General features: G+C 46.6%; 1 protein-coding gene and 1 long non-coding RNA gene across 5 annotated transcripts in view; one reads left to right on the forward strand and one right to left on the reverse strand.

The window, feature by feature from the left end:
• The window catches only part of B4GALT1 (beta-1,4-galactosyltransferase 1), a 55465-nt gene that overhangs the window by 12014 nt on the left and 18543 nt on the right, over positions 1-24908 (reverse strand). For 2 of the 4 annotated variants that reach the window (XM_045468702.1, XM_045468703.1), the window contains exon 2: positions 11025-11260. In XM_045468702.1, the coding sequence (XP_045324658.1) occupies positions 11025-11260 (236 nt within the window). Of the gene's footprint in view, positions 1-3696; positions 3958-4530; positions 5063-11024; positions 11261-24908 lie in introns of those variants that run through there. The other 2 variants (XM_045468704.1, XM_045468705.1) reach the window with 2 other exon arrangements.
• LOC123593160 lies at positions 12200-16089 on the forward strand. The gene is made up of 2 exons (XR_006710157.1): positions 12200-12251; positions 13978-16089. It is a non-coding gene; the product is annotated as an uncharacterized LOC123593160 (long non-coding RNA).

The raw sequence follows: 24908 nt of genomic DNA on the forward strand, positions 1-24908 counted from the left end.
CAAAGCTCACAGAAAAACCTTTTATGATTTCTCTGTAAAACTTTATGGCTGTAAACATTGTATGACTGGGCATTTACCTAAAAATGGATATATCAGTCAGTCAAGCAAAGCCAACAATGTCAGTCGGGGGAGGACAGGAGCTTGGGTCTGGCCAGGCACGCTGGTCTGGAGTAGTGACGAGGCTGGCACAAGCCTGAGGCCAAACTCCTCAGGGAGAGGCAAAGAGGGAGAGGCTACCCTCAGACAAACCCAGGGCCTTTCTGGCAAATCTGGATGGCAGGGCTCAATGTCACAAGAAGCATCAAATAGCTCTTTAGGGCTGTTAAAACCTTTTTCTAGAGCCCTCATTTATATTAAAGAGAGGGCAAGTGGTATGTTCATTGAAAATGGAACCTCAGGGCTCCTGGGTAGCTCAGTTAGTTAACCATCTGACCCTTGATTTCAGCTCAGGTCATGATTTCACAGTTTGTAATATCAAGCCACACATTGGGCTCTGTGCAGACAGCATGGAGCCTGCTTGGGATTCTCTCTCTCCCTCTCTCTCTGCCCCTCCCCCATAGACACGTGCATTCTTCCTCTCTCAAAATAAATAAATATTTAAAAAGGGCACCTGGGTGGCTCAGTTGGTTAAGTGTCTGACTTCAGCTCAGGTCATGATCTCACAGTTTGTGGGTTCGAGCCCTGTGTCAGGCTCTGTGCTGACAGCTCAGAGCCTGGAGCCTGCTTTGAATTCTGTCTCCCTCTCTCTCTGCCCCTCCCCCAATTCATGCTCTCTCTCGAGAATAAATAAAACACTAAGAAATTATAAAAAAGTAAAAATTTTTAAAAAGAAAAAAGGAAAATGGAACCCCCACATACTGCTGGTGGGAATGTAAAATGGTGCGGCCATCTTGGAAAACAGTCTGGCAGGTCCTCAGGTGGATAAACAAAGAATTACTTTATGATCCAGCAGTTCTCCTAGGTATATAACCAGTGAAATGAAAACATATGTCTACACAAAAACTTTCATACAACATTCATAGTAGCATTATTCAAAGCAGGTAAAAAGCAGAAACATTAATGTCTGTTAATTAATGAACAAATAAATAAAATGTACTATACTCATACAATGCAATGTCATTCAGTAAAAAAAAAAAAAAAAAAAAGAATGAAGTACTGATAAATGCTCTCATATGGATGAACCCTGAAAACATCATGTTAAATCAAAGAATACAGTCATAAAGGACCACAGATTGCATAATTTCATTTATATGAAATGTCCAGAATAGGCAAATCTAAAGAGACAGAAAGTATATTAGTCATTGCCTAGGGCTGGGGGGAATGAAGGGATTTAGTAGCTAAGAAAAATGGGGTTTATTTTTGGTATAATGAAAATGTTCTGAAATTGACTGTAGTAATGGATTATGTGCTTTATCTTTTCCTTTTTTTTTTCCAAGTAGGCTTCATGCCCAGCATGGAACCCAACATGGGGCTCATGACCCTGAGATCAAGACCTGAGCTGAAATCAAGAGTAGGACGTTTAACTAAGCCACCCAGGTGCCCCAATTATGTACTTTAAATAGGTGATTGTATGGTATATAATTATATCTCAGTAAAGTGATTGCCAAAAAGAAAGAAAAGCCAGCTCCAGAGACAGGGGAAGGACCAAGGGTTATATTTCCCCTCTTTCTCATATATTCATTCTTGTCATTTATTGGGTATCTATTTCATGCTTAGCTATAGGTATACAGAAAAGGAAAAGACACAGGCCCTGCTTTTGAGCAGTTCCAAGTTAAAGAGGCAATTGTAGGGACGCCTGGGGGAATTAGTCAGTTAAGCATAGGACTTGGGCTCAGGTCATGATCTCACAGTGTGTGGGTTCGAGCCCCAAGTCAGGCTCTGTGCTGACAGCTCAGAGCTTGGAGCCTACTTCAGATTCTGTGTCTCCCTTTCTCTCCATCCCGCTCGCACTCTGTCTCTCTGTCTCTCTGTCTCTCTCTCAAAAATAAATATAATAAACATTAAAAAATTTTTTTTTTTTTTTTTTTTAAATACAATAGGTACCAGAGTCTGGTCTAATCCCCAGGCAAATCCTGACTATGGCTAAGGCAACAGAAGCCTTCTCCTGATTGCAGCAAGACACATGACCAGCTGCAGAAGGCCATGGTCGCCCTTACCCAAGTTCTAACAGTCACTAAATGATTGGTTAAACCACCCCACCTTTCCTGGACGTCAGGCCCATGTGTGTACACCAGTAGACATTTCCCCCAGCCAAGACAGCTTGGGGACTGACCATACCTGGCCCCTCCTCTGCCAAAAGACACGGCAACAATGACGTTGGAAAACAGCAAGCCGAAGCCAAGACTCAAAGAATCAAAAATTCCATGTGATGAGACAGTTTTGCTCCCATACACATGCCCCGGCCCATCACAAAGTCATACACACATGGCCCCTGCTCAATACCCACAGTAACCCACAGGCTCTCAAGCCCACAGATTCAGAGGCAGGTCTACAGTCAAGTGGACACATTTGCTGAAACTCCTCCTGTGTGCTTTTCTGTGCCCACTCAGACACCAAGAGAAAAGGCCTAGGCCAAGTGGGTGACAGGAGAGCAGACAAAGCTCTGGCTGGGCTGAGCGATCCTGTGGCAGGACTGCCCACAGGCCTACGTGTGGACCTAGGGGTAGTAGACAGGCTGGCTGGGAGGTGATCCCCAGAGAATTGCCGGATTTATACAAATGCTGAGTTTGTGGAAGGCTAATATCCACTCAGCCATGATTTCACAGCAATTGGGCCTCAGCTCTTAACCATAATAGTATGGCAGCCTCAAACTTGGAAAGGGCCCTCAACAAAACCTGAGTCTGAGACTTCATTCAGCTCTTCACCCAGGGAGTAAAGGAAATGGGGCCCTTCAGGGTCAAGGAGCTGAGGGGGTGGTGGCTCTCTGCTTGCCAAAGTAATTGGCAAGAATGAGCACATCGTTGGCCCTTGCCGGACACAGATCAGAAGCCCTAAGTTGCCTTCGGAGAGAACTGAGCAAATCAAACAGCCCAGCAGGGGTTCTGGGTTCTGACTGAGGTGAGCCCAGAAAACAGTTTTTAATCCCCAGCTCCACAGGAGCAACAGCAGGATGCCTGCCTCCTTCCCTGGACCTGAGGCCCTGAGATCTGACTTTCTGCAGAAAAACACTTTAGAAAATAAAGGCTTCTTTCTCAGAAAGCAATCTGACCATTTATATGAAGAACTGTAAAAATGTTTACACTGCTTCTGAACCCATAATTCCGTATTGGAAAATCTAGCCTGGGGAGAGGATTCTAAATGTGGAAGAAGCGACACCAAATTAGCTTCAGATTCAAAGATGTTCATTCCGCTGTTATTTACACTGGTGAGAAAGTGGAGGTTCTTTAAATGCCTTTGACCTAGAGGAAGGACTAAGTTAATTATGGCACAGCTACATGCTCAACTACTCTGAGAGCATGGAAAGTGGTGATTATGAAGACTGAAATAACATGGCAAGATGCTGATGATACAGAATTTTAAGAAAAAAGCAGGACACAAAAGTATATACACATACGGTATGAGCTCAATTGTGGCTTAATTTTAAGGCAAAGTTATCTTTGACCTCTGCACAACAGGCTGGCTTCCAGCAACCTCAGCATTTGCAAGCAAGACCACAGAGACCATGACCTTGCCTGGGAGACCCCAGAGCTGGAGGATGGCACACTCTTAGGATTACTGACATGGCTTCCCCGTGACCAGCAGAGCCTGGGCTCTGGGTTTGACTTGGGGCACATGGACATTACCAGGGGTGGCAGCAGTGGTGGCAGCAGCAGCAGCAGTCACAGCAGTAGTTAGGTCGGCACTCCTCTCTCTCTCTCTCTCTCTCTCTCTCTTTAGGAGGTGGAGGGCACAGAAGAGGAGGTAGGTGGAGAGTAAGAAGCAGATCACAGAGAGGAGCTCCTCCTTCAGCTTGCTTTGCTACAAACAGGATTGACAAGTAAAAGCAAAAAACCCCCACTAGAAAAAAAAAAAAAAAGAAAAAGAAAAAGAAAAAGAGACAAGGATGGACGCAACGAGAGAGGTAAGGAAGAGAGGCAATGTCAAGGCTGTGAAGAAAAGGGGCCCCATTCTGACCCCTCTTGTTCCAGGGCAAAGGCAAATTCCTAACAAGCTGGCACTCCCTGTCATGAAGTCACAGGTGAGCAGGGAAAAAGACATTTCCTAGTACAATGTCCAGGGAGGCAATCCATGAGCTCTGTGAGTACCTGTACGTGTTCTGACACATTCCCCAGGAGAATGGACCAAGCCACAGACAGGGAGAGGAAAGACACAGCAAAGGAAACCATCAATCACTGGGACAGCACACAAGCTATGGTGGACACAGTGGACACAGACACTCCCGGCCTTGTTATGATGCTCCTGGGCCCCAGGATCCAGAAGGTCCCAGTGCTCAAGCAAGGGGGTGCTACAGGATAGGACTGGACCTACCACTCCCGAGCCCCATTTCTGCACACATCAGTCTGGGCACTGACAGCTTTCGGAGAAAATAGAAGGCAGGGATCAGGGTGGAGGGCGGGGGGACGGGGATGGTGAACAGACATGATCAAAACAGAAACCAAACCACTGGGGTCATAGGCCCAGGCAGCTGTCCTCCAAAATGGGATGGGCCAATGAGTCCAATTCACTCTAATTTATCTTGGCCTCATGTAGGAACCAGCTACTCAGCACAGTCACACAGATAAGCTGCTGAGGTGTGGTGACAAATGCTCTCACTGTCTCCAAACCTGGCCACACTTGGTTCCAGACAAGCAGCCTGGAACTACCTTACAGCAGTGCACAGATAAAAAGGAAGAGGGAAAAAATTCCACGTTCAAAGAGTCCTCAGGCAGGCCCCCCCCCGGCGCTGCACCCACAGGCTTTCAAGCCAGGATTTACCTGTCAGTATGATAACTGGGCAAGCCTCCTGGGCGGTTCTGAGGTGGTTACTCCAAAGCTGCTACCCACCTCTCATGACACACTGGGACTCACGGTGGTGTTGCCAAGTGGATATGGAGCTGTCTCCCAGTGAGGGGAATGAGTGTGTTTGGGAATGAACATGGTAAAGTAAGGCATTCCACAGGCCTTAGGTGATCTCGCTCCAAATCTCAGCTCTGCCACTCAGCCATCATGGGGCCCCGAGCAAGCTGCTTACCTTTGTGAGCTTTCTCTCAGCAGGAACAATGAGAGTACCCATTTGCCTCATTGGGAGGCTGGCAGGGTCAAAATTCGAAGTGAGACCATGAAAGAGGTTCAGTCCAAAGGACCATAAAGTTTTATGACCATCAACAACCATGGGGCTACTGTAGGTTCTCTGCATTTTTCCTGAAAAGCAAGGTCACCCTGATGGCCATGTCCCAGGCAGCCTGCTCTGGTCAGCAAGGAGGAGGCAGCTTTGGGGAGATGTCTTGGGGAAGGGCTGTGCAGGTTGGCTCCCAAGAGTCATGACCTGGCCTGACTGGGGAAGAAGGCTTCACTGCCAAGAGGAACAGACCTCACCAGAGAACCAGGGTCAAGGAAGGGATGCTGAGGGTGCATGTTAAGTAAGTGGGCAAGAGTCACAGGGAGCAGCTTCTAGTGCCAAACCCCGAATGAACACTGGACCATGCATGGAGATATGTGGTCAGGGAGGCAGAGGGAGGCAGACCTGAGGGGCCTGGGGTCTAGAGGCTGCAGGCGAGGGAGGGCATGCACACGTGGAATCAGCCCTCACTCCTCACTAGAAAGCACTGAGTGGCCCAGGAACAGGAGGGAAGGAGAAGTCAGCTCTATTACAAGGCTTCACAGAGCTAATGGTGGGGGGTGGGAGGCACTCACATGGTGATTAGAAAAGAGCCACTAGGGGAAGGACAGAAGGAAAAGCACACAGGGTGGGAGGGTGGGCAGCCTAAGCAAAGGCACAAGGAGGGGAACACAGAATATGTCTCAGTGAAGATGGAGAGCTCAGTGTGGCTGTGACATCATGTGTAAATAAAGGAGGGCTAAGGAGGAAATGGCTGTAAATAGGTCATGTCTGGACTGCAGAAGGTCTCAGAAGCTAAGTTCAGGGCTTCAGACCCTTTAGACCTTTGGCTGTGGGCAGTGGGGACATACTGAAGGGCTTAGAGAGTGACCTGGTCAGAACTACAAAGATCTTGGGCAGCCAAGAGAGATCAGAAGCCCCAGAGGATACATGAACAGAATTGGAGAGACCAGGCCTGGACACTGACTGACTCAGGGCAAAGGGCTGCCATAGTTATGACATGGTTATTACACCCCTGCCTGACTAACTAGGCCTGCATTCCTCACCTGTTTGGTAAGTTTTATGCTGATTAATCTCACAAACATCCTCTGTTTCTTACGTATGGCTATTACCACCAGGTGGCAACCTGCCTTCCTTTCACCTTGGGTGGTTTTACAGTTTCCTTTCCTGATTAAAGTGCGAGGGAGTGCAGTGCTCCTCCCCCATCTGCTATGACATCTTGCTATCCACCTCTGCACCAAGGTCTCAGTGTTAGACCCTGGGTGGGACATCTGCGCCACAGAGCAGCACCCTGTGCTCCAAGACAGCGGGACGTGCCAGAACCCTAATGGGAGGCTGGAAGGCTGGTGGGCCAGGGTAGGAGGAGAGGTGGAGACCTGCAGATGAACCGCAATCTCAACTGGTATAAAGCCTTTGCCTCTCCCTATCCACCACACTTACTGTGAGATGCGGGTTGTTGTGGTAATTAGAGGGGCCTAAACCAAAAGGGAGTGGTTAATAGCTTAATATAGACAAGGATAGGAGCCACAAAGCCCATGAAAGCTCACTCCTATGTGCAGAGCTTGAGACACAACCCTACTCAGAAGAAGCTATTAGGCTTGACATGGTCCCTAAGTGCCCTCAGATTGTTTTCTGTCATTATCCAGTATCCTCTGACCCTATCAAGGACACAAATGGGAGGGTCTTGAGGCTGGTACTGAGTAGAGGTGAAGCAGGAGGCAGGGAGAGCAGTAAAGAGTTCATTGCTATAATGCTGGGCAAGGAAATAGGCAGGAAGAAAGGAGGGGTGAGTGGCAAGAAGAAACATAAATCATGGCAGTAATAGTTAATGCTTACTGAGGGTTCATCTGTCGGGTGCCTTACAGTCCCCTGTGTAAATACTAAAACCTTCCCCTCCCACCAATAAGGAAATGGAGGTCTGAAGAATTCAAGCCTCCATCACTGAGCTGGGAGGTGGCAGAGCTGGAATTCAGGCAGTCCAAGCCTGAAGCTTGCTCCCAGCCCTTATACCCAGCTTTGAGAAAGGCTTTGAGGAAGGGACCAAATGGTCTAGAGGACAGAGTTCGTGCTGATGCAGTGAGAGGGCACTAAGTGACAGGGACTAAAGTCTGAACTGTACCCTACTATTACTTCTATGACTTCCTACCAGTCACTTCCCCTCTCTGAGCCTCAGTTTCCTCATGTGTGCAATAGAATAGACATGTTCATACTACCTGGCCTCAGGGGTCCAGGCAGATCCCAGCAAAGAATGAAGGGGAAGTTAAGGGTAGAGATGGGGACATGGTCTGCACTTCAAGTAGAATAGTGCCATAGTGATCTGCTGTTGATGGGGGGATTGCATAGCAATTTAATGGGGCAGTAGGTTCTGTTCTCAAAAACTTGTTTGAGAAGCCTCAGAATAGATGTCTCAGAGGTGCCTCCTACTTTAAGCAGTCTCTCTAATCTTAAATGGGGTGGGCAGTGAATGAAGAGTCAAAATGACAGCAAGGTGTCTGAGGCAGGGAGATGACAGGAGGCTTGAATGCCATCAATTTACACAAAGGTCAAAGCCAGATGCTACCAACTCCCTTTCTTCCTCTTCTCTATGTAACAACAAAACAGAGAAGAGAGAAAGTTCCTAATTTGTAGGTGGGGCATGCTCCAAATGTTTCTTCTTCTGCCTCTCTTCAAGGATTAGGTTTCCTATCACTAGTTTATTGTGTGCTCTTTATTGAGATCATACAGATGATAATCTTTATGGGAAAAGTAGAGCAAACTTGTTTTCTTCATGATTTGGTTATCTGGAAGTCAGATCATTATTTTCCCAAAGAAACAATCAGGGTAGAGTTGGAGCAGAATAAATAAGATTAGCTGGTAGAGAGGGAGATGGGGGTGGGGGTGGGGGGAGTGGAGATTTTCCTAAGGTGGAAAGTTAATCCTTAGAAAAGGAAAAGATAGAAAAGCAAAAAGACATGGGGGGGGGGGGGGCAGGGGTGGAGATGATGATACTGACAAGACTAGAGGGGAAAAAAGATGTAAATATGTTTGGAAAGCTAAAAATAAAATATGCCCAATGCTAAGTTGCAGGTGGGAAGAGATGGAGGTGGGGGGTGGTTTCCCAGTATCCTAGGGAAGTAAAGAGGTGGAGGGGGGAGGCATCTGTTTAGGCCTGCTTTCCCCAAAGTGTAAGTCATAGAACATTAATTGCTTGAGATGGCTCTTGGAAAAGCGACCTCCAGTCACCCAAGCTCAGGAATCACTGTGTGCCAAGTAGTTCTGGAGGCTGTAACGTATGCTAGTACACTAAAGGCTCTGTAGGAATGAAGCCTGCTTCCCGGTTGTTCAATCCAGCATTTTTCAAATGTGTTTGGCCTCAGAGCTCCATTTCAGAAAGCACACTTGGGAAGAAGCCCTGTCTGATGTGCTGTCCAGTGCTAGCCAGCACGGCAGTGCCACGCTGTCCAAGCTGGCTTGTGTGCTTGGTCTGCCGGCTTGGACTGGGGCAGGCAGGAGCATGTAACTGGTATAAAACATTCAGAAACTTGCTGTTTGAAACCTGGAAATTATCTGTATAAATTAGTCAGAGGAATTTAAGTTCATGGCTAAATTTCACTGGTCCAATATTTGTTTTGACTTTATACTTGAATGGGGAAGTCTCACATTCACTTAAAATGTGACACATCTCTACATCAGCATCCTTCTCTCCAGCTTTCCTTGACCTCAGTCACCTAAATTCAAAGACTCAGCATCACCACCAACTCTTTCACCCAAGTATATATTTTAATCTAATTTATATGCTATCTAGACCACAGTTGTCTAGTTCAGACAGGTTTGTGGGAGGCCATTAGATGTTTTGCATAATAAGATCTGACAACACTGTATCTACAGCGTATCACTTGTCTACTGGTATAAATAACTGTCAAAGAGAGGAAGGAGATATAGTGGTGTGGCTTGTTTTTAGTAATTCCTACTGGCTCCTGGTGATGGCGGCTTCCTCTTCTAGGCACTCACTGTCATTGTTTTAATAATGCTCCTGAATCTCACCATGATCAACAAGTGTTTACTGGCATCAGCCAAATAAATGTTCCTTGATGACACAGCTTTTCTTAAACAAATAACTTGTCAGATTGAAGTGGCTTTGGATTTTGCAGAGCATTTGCCTATTTTCTCTTACATTCTCAAATATTCTTCTAAGATGACCCACAACTGTCTGGTGGTCTTGCCTGCAGATTTTCTCAGGGCCCAAGTCTGTGCCTCATTTGGCCAAGGGACTCAAAGTGTCTTGAGGGGTTTGCCTGCTGCCTACTCCCCCACCTTGAGCTTCAGTTCCCTTGTAACAGGGCTGTTCTGCTCTTCCCTGCCTGACAGACTCAGCTTCTGCACCTGGCCCTATCACCTCTGCTGAATTCCTACACCTACGGTCAACTTGATCAATATGCAAAGCTCCTTTCTGCATTGAGGTCCCTGGTCACTAGCTCCAGCTGAGATGCCCAGGTGTCCCTCCAGTCTCTAGAACCTAGTTTATATCCTGGTTCTTCCAGGTCACTGCTCTCTCCTTCCTCTGAGCTTCCAAAGCATTTGGCAGCTGCCATCCAATCACATACTATTTGGGATTGTTAATAAATTGTTCCTGGAAGGGTCTCACTTGCCACAGTGGGGATGGAAGCTTCAGGACAGATAGAACTGGGACCTTCCTTCTTTAATGACTCTCTGCAAACTATGTCATTGTCATGACAGTGCTCAGAAATGATTGATGGACACACTGCTATTTCCAGCTTCCCTCTGGTCCAAGGAAGGCACACACTGTCCCTCTAAGGGAAGCTGTCAACTGCCACCAATTTTACTACCTCAAGCAGATCCACAATTTATCTTGATATGAAATGGAGAATAGGCCTTTCAGAAATGGGTATACTGTGTCTCTTCAGATGAATTTCAATAAACCTTGGTGTGTAGATAAGGTAAATGTGTTATTCCACATAGCAGGTTATAGTCTATAAAGATATGAATTTAGTATTTAAACACACAACACCCAAGTTATACTCGTAGAAAAATAATAATGCTTCTCAGACTGGAAATGAGTAAAGTTATTTTTAAAAAAACAATTTTAGATCAATCTGATTCTCCAGGTCATGGTGATGAAGGCTGACATGTCTTCAGCATTGGTTTCCTAAGCACGGCTAAGCTCAACACACACAAATCAGACATGCAGTGAGAAGCTCTTTTCTCAGACCCAGCCCAGTGCACATGACACTGGGTGGCCTATGAATCGGACTTTCCCAGCCATTTTGCTGGGGGCTGGCTTTCAGGTGATCTAAGGATGCCATCTCCAGCAGGGGTCCCAGAAAATAATTAGACTTTATAATCTCAAAGTTGCTAAACTTCTGACGTTTAAATGGGTGTTTTGTGTTTTTGTTTGTTTGTTTTTTTCCCTAAAGGAAAACACACAGCTACTCAAAGACAGGAAATAATCAGTGCTTTACTTTGGGGGAGTTAGGATTGTCATTTTTCTCTCAATTTTGCTGGAAGGTTACTTCCAGCAAAAAGAAAACAAAATACCCCAGCAATTACCCTTGCCTAAAGAGCTGACAGCAACAAGCAAGTTGTATGGTATTTAGCTTATCTGCATTAAGGAGGGTCATGGTGGTGAGGTTATAAAATGCCATGTCTAGTATCTTTTCTTTCTCTTAGCCCTTATTACTCACATATTTGCGCACATCTATGTATGTACACACATGCACGCAAACACATACACACACTCCCTCCCTCACTCCTTCTCCCCAAACCTCACCTGGTTGATAACATAGATGCCGTAGTCTAACTGCTGACGCTGTAGGATTGGGTGCAAGTAATACAGCCAGTACTTGAGGTGTTCCTGCCGGTTACGGAATGGAATAATGATGGCCACCTTGTGGGGAGAAATGCAGTTCTTGGGGGTATAGCGGCCGCCCACCTTCACCTCTGGGTTCTGTTTCTCCACAAGCTTCAGGTCCACAGGCATATTAAATTCAATCACCATGGGGCCAACTAGAGAGGTGGAAGGAAGGAGAAGTTAGCAAGCTATAGGGTTCCCCCAGGCCACAGCCTCAGAAGACATCTCCTGAGAGGCAGTGTGGCTGTGGAAAAGACACTCCTGTCCAGTGCTAGCGTGATCCACCATCCCAAGAAACCCCTTAGTACCAGGCAAAGCCAGACAGCTGGTCAGCCTATGAAGCACTCATCTGCCCAGGACCCACTCCCCTGAGATTCTGTGTTTCTCCACTGTAAATGTTTTGAAATGGAATGACTGCTGCTTAGACTTCCTGAAACGTTGTAAGGATCAGAGAACATGGATGAGAAAGCACTTTCTCAGAAATCCTGAGGTTGAGACCTAACCTTGCCACACCCCAGCTATGTGACCTTGGACAAATGACTTCCATCAACTCTCTGAACCTAGCCCAGTGGGAGAAAGGGGAGTGTGTGTGTGTGTGTGTGTGTGTGTGTGTCGGGGAGGGTGGTGTTGTGGAAATCAGCCTCAAATCAGAAGGCAGGAAGGAGGACCACAAGTAACCCCTGTCTCAGGAAGACACCTGATGCACAGATAAAAAAAACAAAAAAACAAACCTCTGGGGCACCTGGGTGGCTCAGTCGGTTAAGCGTCCAACTCTTGGTTTTGGCTCAGGCCATGATCTCGCGGTTTGTGAGTTCAAGCCCCCCATCGGGCTCTGTGCTGATGGTGTGGAGCCTGCTTGGGACTCTGTCTCCTTCTCCCTATGCCCCTCCCCTGCTCTCTCTCTCACTCTCTCTCAAAATAAATAAACTTTAAAAACAACAACAACAAAAAAAAAACTCCAGAGGTAGGGACTCGAGGAACTGAGACCCCAGAGCAGACTAAGGGGAAGAGAGGAGAAACAGCTGAAAAGCACATCAAAGAAGAATGCTTGGTAAACACAGGAGATGGAGTAACAAAGGGAATAAAGAACAGAGGAAAAGTCCGAGAGGACTCCCAGGTTTCCAGCCTGGAAGCACACAGCTCCAGGTGAGAGAAATAAGTTCATAAGAGCTTAGAAGAAAAAAAAAAAAAAAAAATCGATGAGATGCGGATGGTAGACTTTGAAACAGTGGTAGGTGAGTAGAGGGAGAGACAAACAAAGGTCAAGATCCAGACATGGAAGTCCTTGTTTCCTAAGGTGGAGCCAGGAGAGGGCTCCACTCCCCAGCTGGGGACCGTCCTTCATGTGGCCTGGATGGTGAGGGCAGGGAAAAGATGACAGGCCCAGGGGTACAGAGGGAACTGGGGACAGAGTCAGCACTCAAACCTAGGGCCCCAGTATTCCCAGCAGGCCAGATTCTCTCAAAGCAGGTTCCAGGAAACACTAATTCCAGTAAGATGCTCAATGGAAGAACATGTCCCCTGGTCAAGTGAGTCTGGGAACCTTGCACACCGAAACTTGCTTCTGGAAAGTACGAGGCTTACCAAAGGTTCTGAGAAGTTGTACCATCAAGAATCCCCCTCCACTTTATTTAACCCACCATTTCCCAAACTTATTTGGCCATAGAACCATCCTACCAGGGAACGCATTTTGAGAACTGTTACTCTAGTGTAACCAGCTTCACCTGTGAAGCCAACTAGCCACAAGAAAAAAGGAAACTGCGGAACAGCAGTGAGAATGCGGACCACTGGGGCGCCTGGGTGGCGCAGTCGGTTAAGCGTCCGACTTCAGCCAGGTCACGATCTCGCGGTCCGTGAGTTCGAGCCCCGCGTCAGGCTCTGGGCTGATGGCTCAGAGCCTGGAGCCTGTTTCCGATTCTGTGTCTCCCTCTCTCTCTGCCCCTCCCCCGTTCATGCTCTGTCTCTCTCTGTCCCAAAAATGAATAAACGTTGAAAAAAAAAATTATAAAAAAAAGAATGCGGACCACAAACCGGGAGCAAGTTCACCTGAAATATGCTGGTGGGACCCACCCAAGGCCCAGGGCGAGGCCTTGGGTGCCCTATTTGTTTATCAATAATGTGGCACTCCAAGCACCCCTTATCCCCAGAGGTCACTCACCCTGCTGAAATGAGCCCCAGAAAAGATGTGCCTCTTGCTCCTCCTATTTGTCAGGAGGTGCAAACCCCCCATCTCCTCTTCCCCAGCATCCCCTGGTACTTCTCACCCTTCCCTCCTTCCAGTGCTGACTCAGTTCCATCATCAAGGGACCCATTCCCATTCACTTATTTTCTTTTCTTAAAAAAGTTTGTTTATTCATTTATTTTGAAAGAGAGAGAGAGAGAGCACAAGAAGGGGAGGGGCAAGGAGAGAAGGAGGAACAGGGAGAAAGAGGGAGAAAGAGGGAGGAAGGGGGAGGAAGAGTGAGAGAGAGAATCCCAAGCAGGCTCCAGCATGGGGCTCGAACCCACAAACCATGAGATCATGACCTGAGTCTAAGTCAGACGCATAACTGACTGAGCCACCCAGGCGGCCCTTGTTTATTTTCTTCTGAGACACAGATCTTATCATATCACTTTGCTGCTACAAAAACCCTGATGGCTCCTGTGTGGTCTTTGATGGAGTAAGGCCAGATTTCTTACCGTGGCACCAAAGCCCTTCAGTCTCAGTTCTGCCTCCCTTCCCATTCCAATAAACCATGCTTATATCCACACTTAATCTGTGCCAGAAATGTCCTTCCTTCTTTCCTCTAACAATGGACTTTTGCATTGAGACAGACCAGAATCTTAAAATTAAAGTCCCAATCTGGCTTCATCCTTTTGCTCTCATTACCAGAGCTCAGACAGCAGAACCATGGGAGGCCCTGCTGCACAGTGCGCATGTAAAAAACATGAAAAGAAGATGCGTCATTGGGCTCTTCTCACTTCAGAGGGCCCCACAACATCTGCAACCCTCCAGCTCCACCCTACACCTTTGGTTCTGAAGATGCTGCTAAACATAACTCTGTTTTCGGGAACCCAAGAGGCATCTGGACTGTCACCCTACCAACTTGCTCACACCTTCTGAAACCAACCCAGAAGACAGGAATTCACACTTGGTCTGCCCAGCTTCCCTAGAGCAGACACCTGCAGGTCAGAGAACATCTTGGTTTTGCCAATTCGGGGATTGTAAAACAGTGGTCCTGAGGGAGCTTCCCGGACAGGAGAAAAGGCTGCCTGGGCCCCAGCTCAGCTCCCCCAGCGACTTGCTGGATGATCTTCAGGCAAGTACCACCCACTCTCAGGATACCTCTTTCCCATTTGCAGACTGAGGGGCTGGAACACAAGCTGCGCCAAAAGAACTCTTCCCCGACCCCGCCACCACCATCACCTATGACAAAATCTGCTTTTGCTCCAGGGTTTCCTCAGCAACTGACACCACTGTCCACCCAATTCTGGGAGCTGATAACCTAGGTGGTCCATCTTCTATTCCCCCCCAGCACACTCACCCACTCACACACAGGAGGTGTCAACAGTGTGTGACAATCCACGGGAGCCAACTCAAGTGCCAGACCAGAGTCTTCTGAGGTGTTTAATGCCAACTTTTCCTATGGTATGTGTCAAAGCCACCTCCAGTTTTAGTCAGTACCTTCTGGGCACCTACTGTGTGCCAGAATGTGTGCCAGGTTGAGGGGCAGGGGGAGGTGACAGCAATAGGCAAGATGGCTCCTGACTTGAAGGAGCTCCCTGCTGAGGGTATGAGAACCTAAGTGAAAACTACCCTGGTTCACAGCTGTCTCAGGGACTTGCTCCTCCAGTGGCTTCACGCAGAGCTTTACTGCTGAACAGCCTCTTCTCACTCTCCTGCTCCTGTCACTGCGGACAACCCGCATCATGTCTGAAGTGCATCCAGAGCACCCTGGTCCCCGATCCTGCTACCCTGGGATATCCTTTCCCCATTTGCTTTCTCTGAAGGCTCTACAGCTCTGAGAGCCCTGTGGCTCATGCCTGAGATTGGTCAGCCCTCAGCCCTCAGCAGCGGCTGCAGACCTGGAGCCAAATGCCTCCTGGGTCCAGTGGCAGTCAGGAGGCCTCCCTGAGTGCCCCGCACACCCCCTTACCATGCTGCAGGGGCGGTCCTCCATGGCATACCGGGCCCTGTCCCAGTGAGAAAATGCAGACAGCTCTGACTCCAGGAAGGCAGTGACTGGCTCTGCCTCGAACTACAATAAACTGCTATCAGACCTCAGAGTCACTGCCGGGGGCCTCAGAGAGGGGTGAGGGGAGGAAGCAGAGGGCTGAGGGCTTCATGACAGTCCGCAGGCTGAGCCAAGGCTCCCTTGCTGTGCGGCGCATGGCGTGTGCTACCACAGGCCCTAGGCCCTGCTGGGCTGGCTTGTGTGTTTTCTTGGCTCTGGGAGCTGGAAGCAGGGTTACGTAAGCAGCTGAGCAGATGTGAGCCTGTCCTTGGCTCCCCCGGCTAAAGCCCCGCCACGTGGGCCTCTCGGCTGGGAGTCCAGGTCACGGCCTTGCGTGTAAGGCGCTCAATAACTTCAATGTGTGAGCTCAACTCAGACAAATTCCACCGCTCCCTTGCCCGGCATGGCAAACCCAAACACACACATGCCCCTCCACTGAAGCCCTGCTAATCTCGAGCCAACCCAGCACGGACTCCCTGCCTCACTCTCATGCTGGCTGAGCCACTAGTTCATTCTTCTTGCCTCAGCAAAAACAGGCTGGAACATCTAGTCACCCCTTCCCAACCGGCTGGCCAGTGGCTCAAGACACAATCCTTGGCCCGATGCCGGGTGGTGAGAATGTTTCACTAGCCAGTGACAAAATGGTAAAAGTGAACACAATGTACGTTGTTCTTCATCAAGCTAAATGTACCCAATGTACTGGATGTGTCCCTTTCTCAATAAGCAAGTGTCTTCCAAAATAAAGATTTCAGGGACTCCTGGGTGGCTCAGTTAAGTGTCTGACTCTTGATTTCAGCTCAGGTCAGTGTCTCACGGTTCATGAGTCCGAGCTCCACGTTGGTCTCCACACTGACAATGCAGAGCCTGCTTGGGATTCTCTCTCACTCTCACTCTCTCTGCCCCTCCCACACGCTCTCAGTCACTCACTCTCTCTCTCAAAGTAATAAGTTAAAAAGCTTAAAAAAAAATGTATTGGCATCCAAAGTCAAGCACTTCTTACTCTTTAAATGGTGAAACATCCTTTTATGAGATGATCATGATAGATTTTGAGACTGAATTGGGTTTGTTTTTTTAACGTGATGTTTAAAAAAAAAAAAAAAAATCCATACTTGGCAGCCAAGGGTCAGGCCCCTAAGTTTCTCTTGGAACTTTTCCAGATAATGAAATTCAAACATTTAGGAACTGTGAGACTAGGCAGTGCCCAGAGCTGTAGTTCTCCAGTCGGGATACCGGCAGTCTTCCTTGTCCAGACCTCAGCCCTGACAGTGTGGCATGGTGCCTCTCCAACTCAACTACAGTGCTTTTCACAGGCTCATGTGTGTAGGCCATTTTCCTCTGTCCCAATCTAATCTGAAGGCCAAATATGTGCTGGGAGCCAGGTCTTGACACATTCCCAAGGCCTGGGGTGACAGCTGTCTGCAATGGTCCCACAAACTCACGGTGCTCCTTGTGGCCCCTCGCACTAGACACAAGAAGCACCACGGGCTAGGCTGGTGCCAGGCAAGAGTGGCAGGGCCGGGTTAAGAACAGTGCTTTGCCCTTGGAGGGGAGGGAGACCAGCAAACAATGGTGAGGTGACAGTGACAACAACAGCTGAAACGGCACAAACTCTGGTGCTGGGGAAGAAGAGTCAAGGAAAGCCTTGCAGAGAAGCAGCTCCTATCAGGGAGGACGGATCACACTTGGCAGCCATGGACACAGAGTAGACCAGCAAATCTTACCTGAGGGTGCAGCACATAGCTATTCTCCCTGCTTCCCTGCTACTGATGCAAGCAACCAAGAGGATTTTGATACACTTCAAGGAAACCTGATGTAAGAGCATGGGACAGACAGCTACCAGAAGGGACATCTCAAGTCTCATGTTAACCACTGCTGGTTAAATTTTAAAATCGAGCTCACAAAGGCTTCAAAGGTACTGGAAATAGGGGCACCTGGGTGGCTCAGTCGGTGAAGTATCCAACTTGGGCTCAGGTCATGATCATGCAGTTTGTAAGTTCGTGCCCCTCATCGGGCTCTGTACTGACAGCTCAGAGACTGGAACCTGCTTCAGATTCTGTGTCTCCCTCTCTCTGCCCCTCCCCCGCTCATGCTCTGTCTCTCTTTCTCTCCCCAAAATAAACATTGAGAAAATTTTTTTAAAGTACTGGAAATGATTTATTTCTCAAACTAGATGTTCATGACATTTTTCTCTATACCTTTGGGTATATCTTTAAAATTAAACAATAAAGGGGTACCTGGGTGGCTCAGTTAAGCATTCAACTTTGGCTCAGGTCATGATTTCACGGTTCGTGAGTTCGAGCCCTGCGTTGGGCTCTGTGCTGACAGCTCAGAGCCTGGAACCTGCTTCAGATTCTGGGTCTCCCTCTGTCTCTGCCCCTCCCCTGCTCACACCCTGTCTCTCTCTCTCTCTCTCTTTCTCTCTCTTTCTCTCTCTCTCTCTCAAAAATAAACATTAAAAGAATTTTTTTAATCAAACAATAAATATTTTAAAACATAACCCAAGGACAAGAAGTATGACCCCTTCTTTCATCCCTTTCCCAATAAGCAAAGGTTTTCCAAAATAAAGATTTTAGGGGCACCTGGGTGGCTCGGTCAGTTGAGCATGTGGCTTTTGATTTCAGCTCAAGTCATGATCCCAGGGTCGCGGGATCAAACCGTGCCAGGCTCTGCACTGAGCGTGGAGCCTGCTTAAGATTCTCTTTTCCTCTGCCCCTCCCCAGCTCGCACTTCCTCTCTCTAAAATAAAAATCAATAAATAACCAAAATGAAGATTTCAAAACATACAACTCAGTGACCAGAAAACAGGAATAATCTAGTCCTAATGCTGACTTGATAGGTCTCCGGCACACCATACACTCAATACAATGTCAACACCCACTGTTCTTTCTGCCAACTCACCATCCAAGCCACTATTAGACTCCAGGGACGGAAATGCTTTTTCAGCAGGAAGCAGAACACATTTGTGGTCTCAGAACCCTGCATTTGGGGGCACAGAGAAAAACAGCGTATTTGCTCAAAAAATGAAGAAGCCTACCAGAGGAGGTCTGCAAAGCAGAGCCCAGGTGGCCAAGAGGAGACTGGACTAATTGAGAACAGTGGCATCAGTTGCCCCTCTATCTCTGTAGAAGTGGCCCTGCCACATGGCTGAACAGCCACACTTTGTAGATCTTCCAAAAATATGATCTGAAAGTGACCTTGCCATGAACGAACCATCTACAAACCATCCACATTAGTGAAACTGGCCTTTCTTACACCCTGCCCTCTCCCCCATTAAATTCCCACCCAATCTTCAAACAAAGGCCAAGTACTCTCTTTTTGTCAGTTTATTTTTAAAGGTTTGTTGTTGGGGCGCCTGGGTGGCTCAGTCGGTTAAGCGTCCGACTTCAGCTCAGGTCACGATCTTGTGGTCCATGAGTTCGAGCCCCGTGTCAGGCTCTGGGCTGATGGCTCAGAGCCTGGAGCCTGCTTCTGGTTCTGTGTCTCCCTCTCTCTCTGCCCCTCCCCCGTTCATGCTCTGTCTCTCTCTGTCACAAAAATAAATAAACATTAAAAAAAAAAAATTAAAAAAAAAAAAAAAGGTTTGTTGTTGTTGTTGTTTTAGTAATCTCTACATCCAACGTGGGGCTCACAGCCCTGAGATCAAGAATTGCATCCTCTTCTGACTGAGCCAGCCAGGCGCCTCAAGGCCAAGTACTCTTATTTGCTACTGCACTGGCTTTTCTTTTCATTTCTTTTCTTTTCTTTTAATGTTATTTATTTTGAGAGAGAGAGAGAGAGAGAGAGTATAAGTGGAGGAGGGACAGAGAGGGAGAGACAGAATCCGAAGCAGGCTCCAGGCTCTGAGCTGTCGGCACAGAGCCCAACATGGGGCTTGAACCTACGAACTGTGAGATCATAACCTGAGCTGAAGTCAGATACCTAACCGACTGAGCCATCCAGGCACCCCTGCACCAGCTTTCAAAATGCTGGTGAGATTTCTTTCTATCGAAGAGGTTCAAACTGTGGAGTGTAAGAGGAATCATTTGGGAAAGCATATAAAACTACAGATTCTTGTCTCCTACCCCCCAGAGTTCCTGATTTGGTAAGTCTGGGACTGAGGCCTGGGATTCTGCATTTTTTAATGTTTTTTATTTATTCTTAAGAGAGAGACAGAGCATGAGCAAGGGAAGGGCACAGTGAGAGAGGGACACAGAATCTGAAGCAGACTCCAGGCTCTGAGCTGTCAGCACAGAGCCCTGACATGGGGCTCGAACTCACGAGCTGTGAGATCATGACCTGAGCCGAAGTCGGACACCCTACTGACTGAGCCACCCAGTCACCCCTCAGGATTCTGCATTTTAATAAGCACTTTATCTAGATAACTTTAGCACAGGTTCCTGGACTGTATTTTGAGAAATGGTGGTTTACAGGTTCATTCATTGACCACCACCCTCCTCTCACCCCCATAAAGCTCTTTAAGAGTGAGTACCAAGAAAAACAATTTATACTCAGGAGCTACTGTGTATATCTACTGTCTGACAATATTTATCATATGATAGAACATGTTTCACTTTTGGTTTTTGCAATGGAACAGATATAATAACTATGTTGAGCCCTAAGGTATGAATATCTACATTTTAACTCTTCTCCCAGTCTTTAACTTTCTAAGTCACATTTTCTCTTTCTCTGATTTTAATTTATTTATATCTGTCCTTTTTATGGTATGTATCCTTATAAGCTACATCAAAAACCTTTGTGGGGGGGCCTGGGTGGCTCAGTTGGTTAAGCATCTGACTTTGCCTCAGGTCATGATCTCATGGTGTGAGTTTGAGCCCAGCATGGGGCTCTGATTTGACGGTGTGGAGACTGCTTTGGATTCTCTCTCTGCCCCTCCCCCTTCGTGCATATGCACACACACTCTCTCATTCTCAGAATAAACAAACTTAAAAAAAAAAAAAAAACACCTTTGTGAAAGAAGTAAAGTAACAATCCTTCAAAGTTCAAACCAAATGTCATCTCCTCTTCAAAGCTTTCCCTGAACCCTTGGACCGATCAGTCCCTGCTCTAGATGCCCACAACACCCTTTCCAAATCAACATTACAACCTTTACATGCCCTTTGGCATGAGGGCACCAGTCTGTCTACGGGCTCCCTCCATTAGACCCTCCTTTCCTTGAGGGCAAGGGTTGTGTCCCATTCCTTTCTGTACTTGGGACAGCTTCTGATAGAGTAAAATCACAAATGTCTGCTGACCCACACAGTACTTGTTCAACTATGAATTTAAGCAGAGAACTAACAGAGCAGGAACCATCTTGCTTTTGGTGTTTGAGAATCTAGATTGTTGTCCTAATGACACATCTATGACCAAGGCACCAAGGCCAAAAACACTCTCCTTCCTAAGCTCTAAATATGCCTTTTGTGTCCAGATATAGCACCTGAATCATGACCTATAGGCAGAGCCCCTACCCTCCCTTTCAAAATGAGTTTCCTCCAGGTTCTTAGCCTGTAATTTGAGATCCTGTGGCAGTGGACAAGCCTAATCTAACGAAAACATGGCATTTCCTCATCTAAACCTCACACCGCCACATCAAATAGGCTCTTCACCAAATAACATTTGTTCCTTGAGAGAATAACCCCAAAATTCAGTCTGACGTGGGTCTTGAGATCACCAGAAAAGCCTTGAGTGGTCACTCAATCCAGGATTCTATCACCAAGAATACCAAGGCCTAAATCTACGGAACAAAGCCAAAGTCAGATTCTATCACCTTGAAGCGTCAAGGATCTACCTCAAACCAGAACTCGAAAGAGTCATGGCAGACCAGGGGTGGAGGTATATTAAGAATTATGTTTCCAGGATTCAACCTGTATTACAAAGCTGTAATCATCAAGACATTATGGTACTGGCAGAAGAACAGACACTCAGGTCAATGGAACACAATAGAGAACCCAGAAATGGACCCACAAACATATGGCCAACTAATCTTTGACAAAGCAGGAAAGAATATCCAATGGAAAAAAAACAGTCTCTTCAGCAAGTGGTGCTGGGAAAACTGGACGGCGACATGCAGAAAAATGAACCTGGACCACTTTCTTACATCACACACAAAAATAAACTCAAAATGGATGAAAGACCTAAATGTAAGACACGAATTCATCAAAATCCTCAAGGAAAAAGCAGGCAAAAACCTCTTTGACCCTGGCCGCAGCAACTTCTTACTCAGCACATCTCCAGAGGCAAGGGAAACAAAAGCAAACAAAAATGGACTATTGGGATCTCATCAAAATAAAAAGCTTCTGCACAGCGAAGGAAACAATCAGCAAAACTAAAAGGCAACCAACAGAATGGGAGAAGATATTTGCAAACGACATATCAGATAAAGGGTTAGTATCCAAAATCTATCAAGAACTTCTCAAACTCAACACCCAAAAAACAAATACTCCAGTGAAGAAATGGGCAAAAGACATGAATAGACACTTCTCCAAAGAAGACTGGCCAACCGATACATGAAAGTACGCTCCACATCACTCATCATCCGGGAAATACAAATCAAAACCACAATGAGTTACCATCTCACATCTGTCAGAATGGCTAACATTAACAACTCAGGCAACAACAGATGGTGGTGAGGATGCAGAGAAAGAGGATCTCTTTTGCACTGCTGGTGGGAATACAAACTGGTGTAGCCACTCTGGAAAACAGTATGGAGGTTCTTCAAACAATTAAAAATAGAACTACCCTATGACCCAGCAATTGCACTACTAGGTATTTATCCAAGGGACACAGGTATGCTGTTTCAAATGGGCACATGCACCCCGATGTTTATAGCAACACTATCAACAATAGCCAAAGTACAGAAAAAGAGCCCAAATGTCCATTGATGGATGAATGGATAAAGATGTGGTGTGTGTATACACACACACACACACACACACACACACACACACACACACACACACAATGGAGTATTACTCGGCAATCAAAAAGAATGAAATCTTGCCATTTGCAACTACGTAAATGGAATTGGAGGGTATTATGCTAAGTGAAATTAGTCAGAGAAAGATAAATATCATATGACTTCACTCATATGAGGACTTTAAGATACAAAACAGATGAACACAAAGGAAGGGAAGCAAAAATAATACAAAAACAGGGAGAGGAACAAAAACATAAGAGGCTCTTAAATATGGAGAACGAACAGAGGGTTACTGAAGGGGCTGTGGGAGGTGGATGGGCCAAATGGGTAAGAGGCATTAAGGAATCTACTCCTGAAATCACTGTTGCACTATATGCTAACTAACTTACATGTAAATTTTAAAAAATAATAAATTAGGGGCGCCTGGGTGGCTCAGTCGGTTAAGCAGCTGACTTCAGCTCACTTGGAGAAGTGTCATGATCTGGTGGTTTGTGGGTGGAGCCCCACGTTGGGCTCTGGGCTGACAGCCTGGAGTCTGGAGCCTGTTTCGGATTCTGTGTCTCCCTCTCTCTGCCCCTCCCCTGCTCATACTCTATCTCTCTGTATCTCAAAAATAAATAAATGTTAAAAAACAAGTAAAACACATTAAAAAATTAAATAAAAATTTTAAAAAATTAAAAAAAAAAAAAAAGAATTATGTTTCAGGGACGCCTGACTGGCTTAGGTGGTAGATGTGACTCTTGATGTCAGAGTCCTGAGTTCAACCCCTGCATAGAGCTTTAAAAAATTAAATAAAATAAAAAAGAGGGAAAGAAAGGTAGGAAAAAAATTTTTTTAAGGAATTATGTTTCTGCTCCAGGGCTGCACATGAAGGAAAATGAAGGGCAGAAGGATTGACATACTTTCTCAAGGACACTCTTTGATTAGCAAAAAATAAAAAATAAAAAATAAAAGGCCATCCTTAAGAGAATGCCAAAAATCCCAAAGACCTGAGTTAAAAAGGTAAATGTTCATAAAAGTCTAATCTAAAGAGACAAAAAGTAGTTGCCTATGGCCAGGGGTGACAAAGGAGATTAAATGTAAATGGGCTGGAGGGTCTTATTGGGTGATAAAAATTTCTAAAACTAGATTATGATGATGGATGCATGGCACTGTCAAGTTACTAAAACTAACTTAATTACACCCTTAAAACAGGTGGATTTTATGTTTGATATGTAAATGATACCTCAATTAAGTTGTTTAAAAAAAAAAAGTCACCATCACTTACAGCGTCTATAAAACTTTAAAACTACCTGACAGTGACCAGAAAAGTCAGGGGTCTATCCAGGATTTTATCTAGCATCAAGACAAGGCTTGTTCTTACCAAGCAATAATAAAGGTGCTTTTTATCATTAAAAAAAAAAAAGTCATCATTATCTTCCACTCATTAATCCTTTAGGGTTCTGATGTTCATGGATGTGTCTACACAGCGGACAGCACACACGTCACTCTACTCTCTCTACACTGTGCCCATTGAGCTTGTCTCGGAATCCTTCTTAATCTAGGGTTCCAGGGAGCCACTAACTGATCCAAGTGGCCTAAACGTAAATCTTATTTGACTTGACTGCTCTAAACTCTTCTCACACACTTTTCTTTACCACATGTGGTCATGGCTTTGGAACTGAGGGAGTCAGGAGAAGCAAGTTCAGAGCACTGGGAAACCTCAAGGAGGCCCCCGAAATGGGAGTGATAGCACACTTCTGTCCCGGGATGACCCGAAGAGAAAGTTTCCACCCTTAGTGAAACCACAGAGATGCAAGGTCCTGAGGTCAAGAAACTGTGCTGGGGACCACAGGCTTTTAAAGCCCCATAAACAGGCTTCTCAGTGTTGTCCTCGAGGGAAAACCGTCCCAGAAGGAATTTCTGTTTTGTTTGGTCCTGGCCCAAAGGCAGAGTTCCTCCTCACTCAGCTCTTCTCCCTCTGGCTTCCCTCTCTCCCTCCCTCCTCCCTCCCTCTGGTGGAAATTGTGGAAATTCTGGAAAGTGCTCCTGCCCACAGTTACCACTACCAGGAAAGGCTGGGAAGTCAATTTGCCTGGAAATTCTGTTAGCCCCAGGAAGATCTTGGGGGATCTCTCTCATCTTAGAACTAGAACACTTCTGCAAGAGAAGATAGGAGCTTCTCAGAAAGGATTCGAATAACTTAAGGCCTCGTGTTTTATTTTAAGACCTTCCCCTCCAGACTGAGGCCGTCTTCCTGTGTCCTCTGGGTACTCTGCTCTGAGCCCCGAGCCAGTCACCAGTCACCAGCAGGTAGCCCAGAGCCTGCCACTTGAGGACTCCAGGCCTGGGATGACAGGAGCCACATTTGCCTGCATTCCCTAGGATTACCCTCCCCCTCCTCAGGCTGCTGGGGGAGAACACTTTGCACCTTCCTAGGCGATTTGTTAGAAACTATACAGAAATGCGACACACAGTTGTACAGGAACCAAACTCAGTTTCCGAGAGAGAAGCAGCATGGTAGGAAGAGGCTCAAATCCCTGCTTTCCCTTCAAAAGGCCACAGACAGGTTTCATAACCTCTGAACCTTGCCGGTGATAGCACAGTGCCTAATACAGAGCAGACCTACAGCATATACATGCTGAATAAGTATATGACTAATACATCCAAGCCTCACACTCTAGGAGGTAAAGTCACTCTTAATACAACTCAGTAAGA

Source organism: Leopardus geoffroyi, chromosome D4 (assembly GCF_018350155.1).
Source record: "Leopardus geoffroyi isolate Oge1 chromosome D4, O.geoffroyi_Oge1_pat1.0, whole genome shotgun sequence".
Lineage (NCBI taxonomy): Eukaryota > Metazoa > Chordata > Mammalia > Carnivora > Felidae > Leopardus > Leopardus geoffroyi.